The 12,798-nt window shown below is 38.7% G+C and overlaps 2 protein-coding genes and 1 pseudogene across 8 annotated transcripts in view; 2 read left to right on the forward strand and 1 right to left on the reverse strand.

Moving 5' to 3' along the window:
* The window catches only part of BLNK (B cell linker), an 80,011-nt gene extending 74,488 nt beyond the window's left edge, over positions 1-5,523 (forward strand). For 4 of the 6 annotated variants that reach the window (XM_033187565.1, XM_033187535.1, XM_033187557.1 and 1 more), the window contains 2 exons: positions 352-507; positions 5,129-5,523. In XM_033187565.1, coding sequence (XP_033043456.1) covers positions 352-507; positions 5,129-5,248 — 276 coding nt within the window. In that variant the 3' untranslated portion in view covers positions 5,249-5,523. The remainder of the gene's footprint in view (positions 1-351; positions 508-5,128) is intronic. The other 2 variants (XM_033187577.1, XM_033187568.1) reach the window with 1 other exon arrangement.
* Positions 1-12,798, reverse strand: part of ZNF518A (zinc finger protein 518A) — a 76,948-nt gene that overhangs the window by 7,757 nt on the left and 56,393 nt on the right. The window contains exon 7 of one of the 2 annotated variants that reach the window (XR_004431514.1): positions 10,687-10,743. The exons of the other annotated variant lie outside the window; for it this stretch is intronic. The gene's annotated coding sequence lies outside the window, so the exon portion shown is untranslated. Of the gene's footprint in view, positions 1-10,686; positions 10,744-12,798 lie in introns of those variants that run through there. 2 annotated transcript variants of the gene reach the window in all.
* LOC117069389 lies at positions 6,125-7,977 on the forward strand (annotated as a pseudogene).

Consider the following 12,798-nt stretch of genomic DNA (forward strand, 5'->3'; position numbering starts at 1 on the left):
GTGGGAGGATCGCTTGAATTCAGGAGTTCCAGGCTGCAGTAAGCTGTGATTGCACCACTGCACACCAGCCTGGGCAACAAAGTGAGACTGTTTCTAAAAATAACTAATTATTACCTTTTTTTAAAAAAAGGCAAGCATTGATCTCACTCAGGATTTTCTATGAGTATATATTTTCCTGGACTATTTTCTTAGAAATAAGAGGACAAGCACTAATCAATAATAAAAATAATGTAGCTAAATAATTTACCTTTGGAATGTAATATAGGTGTTCTTCACAAAATGATTTTTTGAACCTGTAGAAATATAAGTAATACTAACCATAATTATGCTTTTTTAAAAAAAATTAAACAGGATGGATCATTTCTTATTCGGAAAAGCTCTGGCCATGATTCCAAACAACCATATACACTAGTTGTATTCTTTAATAAGCGAGTATATAATATTCCTGTGCGATTTATTGAAGCAACGAAACAATATGCCTTGGGCAGGAAGAAAAATGGTGAAGAGGTCAGTGATTTCTTTTTAAATTCAATTCTATAACTATGCATTGAGAATAATGACATCAAATACTGTATTAGATGCTAGAGATCAGGAGAAAGGATACAAAAGTACTTGTTCTTATGCTTGCATAAATGTCATAGAGAACAAGATAAAATACTATATTTAGGCAGTATATCCTATAGGAACACAGAAAAGGAAGAAGTTGTGTGATATACATCCTAGTTCTTTCATTCAGTTATTTAATGAGGTCAGTCTGACCTGAGATTTTAGTCCAGGGGCAAATATAAATCAAGGTTGAAATGAACCCGGGAGGCGGAGCTTGCAGTGAGCTGAGATCCGGCCACTGCACTCCAGCCTGGGTGACAGAGCAAGACTCCGCTCAAAAAAAAAAAAAAAAAAAGAAATGTCAAGTTGAATTAAGGTTGTAAGAATTAAGGTCAAGGTCCAGACCTCCAAAGTCAAGACCTAAAGTCTCAACTAAAGTACCAAGGTAGGTTACCAGGGAAGGATCCAGAAGAGATGCAGAAACTTGAGTTAAAACATCAGATTATAGCCCTTGTACCAGAATGAGCTTATGGGCCTGCAGCAAGAAAAAAAATCACATGGGTCTTAAATATTAACCAGACATTAACTTTAATGCCTCTTTAATCTGGACCAAACTCAATGCTTACCATATCTCAGTTTAGCCAGCCTGCTCCTATAAATGAACTCTGAAATATGAGCTGGAGTAACCCATGAATGGTCTAGAAATGGAGTGATACTTATTCTGGTTTTGAATTCTGGGTTGAATTTGAATGGGTAGAATGTAAGTTGGAGGGAAGGAGAAGGAGAAAAATGGGAAGAACAATCTATGCAGAGAAAATAGCATAAACAAAATTCAAGGTAAGAAATATTTACTTTCAAGATGCCTTCAGAAAAAAGGTACACCATTCCAAACCCAGCACCTGTTAGAAAATATTTGAATTGTTGGAAAGTGTCTTGACTGCTGAAGTGTCTGTCTTCTCCACTACATGAAGCCAAGGACAATGTCTTTTCATCTCTGTATTTCCAGAATCAGAGCACAGTATCTGACTTCAGTGTACACTTGATAAATAATTATTAAGCGACTGAATTGATTTGATTGAGTGATTACAGGCAGGAGAATAGCATTTGCAAAACAAACTGAAAAAGTCATGTGTATTTTTTATTTTGCTTTTTAGACAATTGTGGTTAAAAAAACCACATATAAAATTTACCATCTTAATCATTTTAAGTGTACAGCTCAGTAATGTTAAGTATATTTACATTGTTGTGAAACGGATCTCCAGAACTTGTTCATCTTATAGAACTAAAACCCTATACCCACTAAGCAACAACTTCCCTTTCCCCCTCCCTCCAGCCCCTAGCAACCACGTTCTATTTTTATGAATTTGAATACTTTAGATACCTCATACAAGTGGAATCACACAGTATTTGTCCTTTATGACCAGCTTATTTAACTTAGCATGATGTCCTCAAGACTCATCCATGTTGTAGCATGTGTCAGGATTTCCTTCCTTTTTAAGGCTGCATAGTATCTCATTGTATCTATATGCCACATTTTGTGTGTCTAACGTCCATCAGTGGACATTTGTGTTGCTTCTACCTCTTGGTTATTGTGAATAGTGCTGAACATGGGTGTGCAAATCTCTCCAAGACACTGCTTTCAATTATTTGGGGGTATATACCCAGAAGTGGGACTGCTAGATGATATGGGTATTCTATTTTTAATTTTTTGAGAGCCTCCCATACTTTTTTCCATAGTAGTTGCACCGTTTTACAATTCCACCAATAGCACATGAGGGTTTAACTTCTTCACATCCCCACCAGCACTTGTTATCTTCTGAATTTTGTTGTTGTGGCTTTATAGTAGCCATCCAAATGGGTGTGAGGTGATAGCTCATTGTGGCTTTAATTTGCATATCTCTGATGATTAGTGATGTTGAACATTTTTCATATGCTTTTTTGGCCACTTGTATGTCATCTTCAGAGAAATGCCTATTCCGTTTTATAATCAGGTTATTTGACTTTTGTTGTTGCTGAGTTTTAGAAGTTCTTTATATTTCTGGATATTAGCCCTTAGCAGATAAATGATTTACAAATATTTTTCCCACTCCATAGGTTACCTTTTCACTCTGTTGATTGTGTTATTTGCTGAGCAAAAGCTTTTAAGCTTGATATTGCCTTGTCTATTTTTGCTTTTTTTGCCTATGTGCTTAGTGTCATATCCAAAAAATCATTGCCAAATCCAGTGTCATGGTGTTTCCCCCCTACATTTTCTTCTAGAATTTTTATATCGGGGAATTTTATTTTGCTTTTAATAAAGTCTCAGATAATTTTATAATGCAAAACTCTTGAATCTGAGAGCACTAATCAAGACCAGTCTTTGGTTTTAAAATGTAGATTGCATTATCATTTAACATCCTAAAGCTTCTCCAGCAGTCTAACTTTTCTATAAGAGGCTTAAGGGTGGGTGAAGAAGCTGTTCTATTTCGAGGTCCTGAAATTCTCTCACAAATTTTGAACTCCCTGAGGGGCTCTGGATTTTGTTGTCCTGCTAGGAAACTCTGGTAAACAGGAATTCCTCTTGGCCTAATGAATCTTCATCTCTACTTTAGAATGAATAGACTAGAGCTTCACCTCACTTCCAACATATTCAGCCTATGGATTCCAAAATAAGTAGTATATTACTATAATAGCATCTGGAGTCAATTAAACTCTTGACAGTCAATTAAAACTCTTACTTAAAGTATCTATAATAAAAGGATTATGTCCCCTATACACTGAACATCTGAATGGAAAATTAAAGTGTTGGTTACATGATGTCAATCATGTGGATGTTTTTCTAAAAGTCTGTGTGTATTTGTGTGTATATGGCTAGAAAAAGTAACCAATTCATTAACTATTTAACTTTTTATGCAGCTATTTTGGCATTGTGTGATACAGCATTGAGTAATTTTACAGTTTTGACAACGGTCTGCTTTATCTTATTGGCCATGAGATGTTGAGTTATCAAATGAGTTGTTTTTCTGTCCACAAATATGCTGAATGTATCTCTCAAATACACTGTATTAATAAAAACAGAAAAAAAGGAGAGTGAAGGGAAGCTGTAACTATGTTATGCCCAATTCTTTTTAAAATTAAATAACAAATATTCTTCAACTTTATTCCCTACTTCAAATGTTTCAACTCAGCTCAACTCTCTACTGTAAACACTTCAATCCCCAAACACCACAACAAAGCAATACTCACAAATATTCAGGGACTAGAGGGACAGAATGAGATATTTGTGTAAGTATAGCAATCCTCTCCTATGCTTCCTAGGTTCAGGACACACTTTTTCCCTTGTAATCCACTTCAAAGACATTGCCCTATTTCATTTTCTGGCCCTTTAGTCCATACATTTAACTTTCAGCTGCATTTGGTTTAGCAACATATTATGCCAAACAAGCAAACAAGCAGAATGAATGTTTTATGGGATTTATAATGAAAGAATTTCATTGGCAATTGCAAGATGGCTAAATGATTGAATAGGAAGTAAAGAATAAAGACTAAAGGTATTTGAAAGTCCCTGTCTCTTACGTCTCTCCCTGACTGAATATTCAGCTAGCCAATTATCTAAAAGACAACTGGTATGTCATTTGAAAATGTTGGCCAATATTCTGAATATTTTACTTTAGTCGATATGTAGATACTTGGAAGTCATCCAAACAATAAATGCTTAAAATTTTTACTCCAGATGTTTGTCTTTATCGAAAAAATCGAGAAAATAAAATCAATTGATGGTAACTGCTAAACTCATGGCACTGTTGTAAAACAATCACCACTTTTTAAAAGTGATTCTAAATACATTTAGTGAGTGTGAACTTGTAGCACTTTTGTATACTTGATGCATTTCATTTCATGATCTGTGTTACATTTGTTTTTATCTTTCCTTCAAAACTTTAATTATTTTTCAGAACAAAATTTGTGATAATTTTAAATTAAAACCCATAGACAACAAGGATCAAAATTTGGAAAAATAAGTATGTAAGGAGAGAGCCTAGCATGAAATTTCATTATTTATTAGGCACTAAGTTAACTCTAAGCTTACCAGGAACCAAGTAAAAATGGAAATATGAAGGTTTCTAAAGCTTTATTTGTTTAAAAAAGAAAACAAGACATAAATTTGTTTAGGAAATGACTGTTCCCTTGTACTAAATTCTAAGGTTAATTTATTACATCAGTTCTTGTATCTGAGACTTGTGCAAAGTAAGAGATGATCTATGTTTTGTAAAGAATGTAGAAAAATACATTGTATGATAGTTTTACATTTCACAGTAAATGAAAAGCAATATATTATGATATTTTATCATAACTCAGTTAAGTAATCTAAGTAGCTATGCTAATTGAGGCTGTCAGTGTGTTTTTCTTCATACTTAATACAGCAAAATCCAAAGTCTGCCACCTTGAAGGTTATAGCCTTTGTTAAACCAGGTTTTTTTTGTGCATGATGTCAGCTGGGGCGTAATAACTTTTACTAACTTGAGAATGAGAGAAGATGGGAGGAGTGGAGCTCAAAGTTAACACAAATTCCAATGTGTAATTCATCTGTGTTTTCCTCCTCTAGTACTTTGGAAGTGTTGCTGAAATCATCAAGAATCATCAACATAGTCCTTTGGTTCTTATTGACAGTCAGAATAACACAAAAGATTCCACCAGACTGAAGTATGCAGTTAAAGTTTCATAAAGGAAAAAAAAAAAAGATCAACAACATTGCTTCAAACATTTTCCCCAAGTTTCTCCTTTTGAGAAAAAGTCCCAAAACTTCATATTTTGGATTATGAATCATCCAGTAATAAAATGGAAGATGGAGTCAGCTATTGAGTGGTCATCCATTTCTTTTTAAGAAGCTCACATGGACTTGTTCTACCTATTGCCTGACCTGATGAACTGTTAGTATCTGGTGAGGCTGAGTTATCATGCTACTAATATTTTCCAAATAAATATCTTTATTTTAAAAAATAAGTGTAAAGTATATTATCAAAATAAGAAAATAATGCTCTTGCATAGAACAAAGTGGCTAGAAATTTAAACCTCCACAATGATTATTGGTACACTAATGTAGCTGGGCTCACCACTGCCAACGCTTGATAATTAAATCTTGGTTAAAATTTTAATTTGTAGAAAATAAGGTATTACAGGTAATGTATGATATCTGTAAGTATAGGCAAGAAGGATGTAATGGTTCCTTTTTGTGAGCACTCTCAACCATGGGAGATACATATGGATATGAACTTTCTATAAGTTCTTGTCTAGGATTATGCTGTTAGTTTTGCTTACTAAAGATAATTATACCCTCTTTGATCTGTATGTCTATCAAATAGAACCTAAACTTGATATGAGGTTTGTATTAGTCCATTCTCATGCTACTAATAAAGACATACTTGAGACTGGGTGATTTACAAAAAAAAAAAAAAAAGAGGTTTAATGGACTCACAGTTCCACATGGCTGAGGAGGCCTCACAATCATGGCAGAAGGCAAAGAAGGAGCAAAGGCATGTTTGACATGGTGGCTGCACAAGAGAGAATGTGCAAGGGAACTGCCTTTATAAAACCATCAGATCTCATGAGACTTATTCACTATCACAACAACATGGGAAAACCCGCCGCCATGATTCAGTTACCTCCCACCAGGTTCCCCCACCCCATGGTATTTGGGGATTATGGGAGCTACAATTCAAGATGAGATTTGGGTAAGGACACAGCCAAACCATATCAAGTTTCCAAGTGGAGTGACAGCAAAGCTAGACTAAAAGCCAGTTCCTAGAGAAATAAATATCCCACAAAACAAAGGCAGAAAAGCAGACATTGGTGAACACCAAGGAATAAAAGATACCGTCATGGAGAATCAGGTCCGAGGTCTTAGATCATCCCAGAAATGTATCATACTTTGTCATATATTTCTACTGTGTACTTCAGACAGCACTGAAATGATAAAGCAGCTAATTAAGCCTAATAATTAATTGGGGAACACACTCGGCCACTGCATAAGATAGCAATCTATGGAAGTATTTTGAAAGGCTAGAAGGTAGTAATTTCAGAGTAACTCATGACTCAATTGTAAAGATAATTGTATATTTAAATGTCATACACTTTCATAATTACCACCTATGTTATGGATTGAATTGTGGTCCCCCCAAAAAGATATGTTGAAGTCCTAATCCATAAGGCCACATATCTCAGAATGTGACCTTATTTGGGAATGAGGTCTTTACAGATGTAGTCAAGATGAGGTCAGTAGGGTGGGCCTTAATACAATGGTTGGTGTCCTTATAAAAATAGGAAATTTGGAGGCAGGCACAGAGAGAAGACTATATGAAGAGAAGAGACACACAGGAAGAATACCCCTGGTGATTCCGTCCTGTATGGCTGTTCTCTTGAGCAGTGGTCGTTTATCTCTTCTGCTTTCTCTCCCACCTAAATGTGTGCCGCCACCCGATGGAAGATTCGATGGACATGGACATGAGCCCCACAAGGCCCAGAACTCTCTTTTCAGTTTTGAACTAAAGGCTGACAATGATTATCACTTTAAGATGGATAATGATGAAAATGAACACCAGTTATCTTTAAGGACGGTCAGTTTAGGGGCTGGTGCAAAGGATGAATTACATATTGTTGAAGCAGAGGCAATGAATTATGAAGGCAGTCCAATTAAAGTAACACTGGCAATTTTGAAAATGTCTGTACAGCCAACGGTTTCCCTTGGGGGCTTTGAAATCACACCACCAGTGCTCTTACTGTTGAAGTGCGGTTCAGGGCCAGTGCATATTAGTGGACAGCACTTAGTAGCTGTGGAGGAAGATGTAGAGTCAGAAGATGAAGAGGAGGAGGATGTGAAACTCTTTAAGGATATCTGGAAAGCAGTCTGCCCCTAGACGTGGTAGCAAGGTTCCAGAGAATAAAAGTAAAACTTGCTGCTGATGAAGATAATGATGATCAGGAAATTGAAGAAAAGCACCAGTGAAGAAATCTATATGAGATACTCCAACCAAAAATGCACAAAAGTCAAATTAGAATGGAAAACACTTAAACCCATCGTCAATACCAAGATCAAAAGGACAAGAATCCTTCAAAAAACAGGAAAAAACTCCTAAAATACTAAAAGGGTCTAGTTCTGTAGAAGACATTAAAGCAAAAATGCAAGCAAGTATAGAAGAAGGTGGTTCTCTTCTGAAAGTGGAAGCCAAGTTCATCAATTATGTGAAGAATTGCTTCCGGACAACTGACCAGGAGGCTATTCAAGATCTCTGGAGTGGAGGAAGTCTCTTTAAGAAAATAGTTTAAACAATTTGTTAAAAATTTTCCATCTTATTTCATTTCTGTAACAGTTGATATCTGGCTGTCCTTTCTATAATGCAGAGTGAGAACTCTCCCTAACATGTTTAATAAATGTTGTCCGGGTTCCATTGCCAAGAATGTGTTGTCCAAAATGCCTGTTTAGTTTTTAAAGATGGAACTCCACCCTTTGCTTTGTTTTAAATACATATGGAATGTTGTGATAGGACGTAGTGGTAGCAGTGGTCAGACATGGAAATGGTGGGGAGACAAAAATATACATGTGAACTAAAACTCAGTATTTTAATAAAGTAGCATGGTTTCTATTGAAAAAAAATTACTACATGAAGATGAGGGACTGGAGTGATGCATCTAGAGGCCTGGGAGCTGCACAGATTGCCTGCAAACCATCAGAAGCTAGGAAGAGGCAAGAACAGACTTCCTTTCAGGTTTTAGAGGGAGCATGGCCCTGATGGCACCTTGATTTTGGACTTCAAGTGTCCGGTACCTGAAGACAATAAATTTCTGGATATTTAAGCCACCCAGTTTGTTATGGTGGCCATATAAATCTAATAAAATTTATATGCATTTTTTACATTCAGGTATATAGGGATTTGGGAAATTTTGTATGGAAAGGTTTTTTTTTTTTTCTCCTTTTAGGAAAACCATTGAATCATTTAGAATGTACTAGAAAGGATGAGTCACAATTTAAACTGGGAAACTGGGGTAATTTTTTGGTAAAGCAGAGCATCTGTTTGTAGTATGTGGTATCAGCTCTCTAGTTTCAGTTTTCCTCAGTGTTACATGGAATTATTTTCTATTTAAGTAAATCCTCATTAATTCCCGCTACCACAGCAACCCTGGCTCCATAACAACCTCTTCTGCCTCATTCCTCCTCTCCTCCTCCAAGTGTCCTACTCCAGCTAGGTGATCAGCATAGCTGTTAAGATTATACTGATCCTCAGTTGGTTGATATTCAGTACTGTGTGGTGGATTTCTTGGAGCAGAGGCTGGGAGAACTCAGAGATAGGCCATTCTCTGCTAAGGGCTCTACTCCTCCCCAGCTGGGAGAAATACCCAATCCAACATACCAGTCTTTTCCCTCATCTTGCAGAAGAGTCCACTGAGGGTGATCCTACCTGCTTCTCTAAAGCCCACCTCTGCAGGTGATATTCTTGATGAGATTAGAAAAGTCTTTAAGACGCTGGGCATGGTGACTCATACTGATAATCCCAGCAGTTTGGCAGGCCGAAGCAGGTGGATCACTTGAGGCCAGGAGTTCAAGACCAGCCTGGTCAACACAGTGAAATCCTGTCTCTACTAAAACTAGAAAAAATTAACTGGGCATGGTGGCACTCGCCTATAATTCCAGCTACTACTCAGGAGGCTGAGGCATGAGAATCACTTGAACCCGGCAGGCAGAGGTTGTAGTGAGCCAAGATCATGCCACTGCACTCTGGTCCGGGCCACAAAGTGAGACTCTGTCTCAAAATAAATAAATAAGAAATTTCAAAACACCTGTCTGTGATCTCAGTGTCTCAATGGCTGACAAACAAATGGTTTTGCATAAAGAAATTTTCAGGCAAGCTCAGTGGTGGAATAGGAGACACTAGTCAAGAAGTACATGTGTAGCAGCTGAAGAAGTAAAAAAAAACAGTTCTTGTTCTCCGTTGCAAAGTAGATTGCAGCTATAGTAGTAGGAAGGCTGTTCAAGGTTGTTCAAAAGGACAATAGACATGAAAAAGCTAGGTCTGTGACCAGCACAAGCCTGAATTGTGTTATCATGAGTTAGCCAGGGCAATGGTTTGGAGACCTTGCACTCTGGGAGCTAAACTACTCTTACCGTAGTAGCTGGGACAGTCTTGCCTAAAAGGAAGTCCCAAAGCACAGAATTCAGCGATGTGAGACAAAACCAGCACCACGTGAGACATGTTCTTAAAACAGGGATGAATTCCTCTCCTTCAAAATGGTCTTAAGACACCATATAACTCAGCTTCTATTTCTAGGTAAGGGTAAACAATATCTTTCCAGCGATGACGCAAGAGCTAAAGTAAGCTAGTTGTGCCTGATAAACATTACCTCCTAGTCCCCTAACCAAAATCTTCTTTGCAGACATAAAAAATGATCTGTGGATAACTCTTCAAATGAACCCATCTATAAATATTTTAGAACACTTAGTAATTATAATTATGTATTAGGAAGATCTCAAATATTCTCTCTACATCTATGATTCTTAATCTTTTAGTAGTTACAAAATTCTTTGAGAATCTGATGAGAACTATGGGTCTTTGGCCTGAGGAAAAATTCATGTATGTATATACACAGAAACTCACATCAAATATCATGAGATTCCTGGACCTCTGGGGGCCTATCCATGGACAAAAGGTCCAAACATTCAAGACTAAGGACTCAACATTTTTCTTAACCTTTGATGCATCAAGATAGACATATTATTCTACTAAATATGTGAATGAGTCTAAAAGTAACTCCTCCATTAGACAAGAAGGAGGATACTGCTGTGGTCTAGGGCAAGTTATTTGGTGTGAGTTGCAATAATTCTAATCCCAGCTTTACCAATAACAGACTGTGTGAACTTGGGAAAGTTATTTGTCTTGTTTCTCCATTTGTAAAATGAAGATAATAATGCAACCTAGGCCAGGTGCAGTGGCTCGCGCCTGTAATACCAGCACTTTGGGAGACTGAGGCGGGTGAATCACGAGGTCAAGAGATCAAGACCATCTTGACCAACATGGTGAAACCCCGTCTCTACTACAAATACAAAAATTAGCTGGGCATGGTGGCATGTTACCTGTAATTCCAGCTACTCAGGAGGCTGAGGCAGAAGAATCACTTGAATTCAGGAGGCGAAGGTTGCAGTGAGCCAAGATTGTGCCACTGCACTCCAGCCTGGCAACAGAGAGAGATTCCGTCAAAAACAAACGAAAAAAAGCAACCTACTTTATGTTATTGTTCGATGAGGATATTAAGAATTGTAAAAGCTGCTCCATTCCAAGATGGCAATAGGAAGAGCTCCAGTCTGCAGCTCCCAGTGTGATCGATGCAGAAGAAGACAGGTGATTTCTGCATTTCCAACTGAGGTACCTGGTTCACCTCACTGGGACTGGTTGGACAGTGGGTGCAGCCCATGGAGGGTGAGCCAAAGCAGGGTGGGGTGTCATCTCACCTGGGAAGTGCAAGGGGTCAGGGGATTTCCCTTTCCTAGCCAAGGGAAGCTGTGACAGACTGTACCAGGAAAATCGGGACACTGCCACCCAAAAACTGCACTTTTCCAATGGTCTTAGCAAACAGAACACCAGGAAATTATATCCAGTGCCTAGCTCAGTGGGTCCCATGCCCACAGAGCCTTGCTCACTGCTAGCACAGTAGTCCGAGAGCTAACTGTGAGGCGGCAGCCTGGCTGGGGGAGGGGCATCTGCCATTGCTGAGGCTTGAGTAGGTAAACAAAGCCTACTCAAGTCTGGGAAGCTCAAACTGGGTGGAGCCCACTGCAGCTCAACAAGGCCTGCCTGCCTCTGTAGACTCCACCCCTGGGGGCAGGGCATAGCTGAACAAAAGGCAGTAGAAACTTCTGCAGACTTAAACGTCCCTGTCTGACATCTATGAAGAGAGTGGTTGTTCTCCCAGCATGGCGTTTGAGCTCTGAGAACGGACAGACTGCCTCCTCAAGTGGGTCCCTGACCCCTGTGTAGCCTAACTGGGAGACGCCTCCCATTAGGGGCCAACTGACACCTCATACAGCTGGGTGCCCCCCCAAGATGAAGCTTCCAGAGGAAGGATCAGGCAGCAATATTCGCTGTTCTGCAATATTTGCTGTTTTGCAGCCTCTGCTGGTGATACCCAGGAAAACAGGGTCTGGAGTGGACCTCCAGCAAACTCCAGCAGACCTGCAGCTGAGGGTATTGGGAGAACCCACTCCCAATGTTTAACGTGGGTTCTTTTCTATTTCCTAAGTGTCTCGGCTGGTTTGAGAAATAAAGGGAAAGAGTACAAGAGAGAGAAATTTAAAGCTGGGTGTCCAGGGGAGACATCACGTGTCAGCAAGATCTGTGATGTTCCCCAAGCCGAAAAGCCAGCAAGTTTTTATTAGCGATTTTCAAAAGGGGAGGAAGTGCACGAATAGGGTGCAGAGATCACAGAGATCACATACTTCACAAGGTAATAAAATATCACAAAGCAAGTGGAGGCAGGGCGAGCTCACAGGACCACAGGATGGGGTGAAATTAAAATTGCTAATGAAGTTTTGGGCACGCACTGTCATTGATAACATCTTATCAGGAAACAGGGTTTGAGAGCAGACAACCTGTCTGACCAAAATTTATTCGGTGGGAATTTCCTCATCCTAATAAGCCTGGGAGCACTACAGGAGACTGGGGCTTATTTCATCCCTTCAGCTTCGACCATAAAAGGCGGCACGCCTTAAAGGGGCTGTCTATAAGCCTACCTTCAGGGTGCATTCTCTTTCTCAGGGATGTTCTTTGCTGAGAAAAAGAATTCAGTGACATTTCTCCTATTTGTTTTTGAAAGAGGAGAAATATAACTCTGTTCTGTCCGGCTCACTGGCAGTCAGTTCGAAGTTACCTCTCTTGTTCCCTGAACATTGCTGTTAATCCTGTTTTTTTTTTAAGATGCCCAGATTTCATATTGTTCAAACACACATGCTCTACAAACAATCTGTGCAGCTGACACAATCACAGGGTCCTGAGGCGACATTCATCCTCCTCAGTTTACGGAGATGATGGGATTAAGAGATTAAAGACAGGCGTAGGAAATCACAAGGGTATTGATTGGGGAAGTGATAAGTGTCCATGAAATCTTCATAACTTATGTTCAGAGATTGCAGTAAATACAGGCATAAGAAATTATAGAAGTATTAATTTGGGGAACTAATAAATGTCCATGAAATCTTCACAATTTATGTTCTTCTGCCACGGCTTCAGCTGG

The sequence above is a fragment of the Trachypithecus francoisi genome, unplaced genomic scaffold (assembly GCF_009764315.1).
Source record: "Trachypithecus francoisi isolate TF-2019V2 unplaced genomic scaffold, Tfra_2.0 Contig01579, whole genome shotgun sequence".
Taxonomy (NCBI): domain Eukaryota; kingdom Metazoa; phylum Chordata; class Mammalia; order Primates; family Cercopithecidae; genus Trachypithecus; species Trachypithecus francoisi.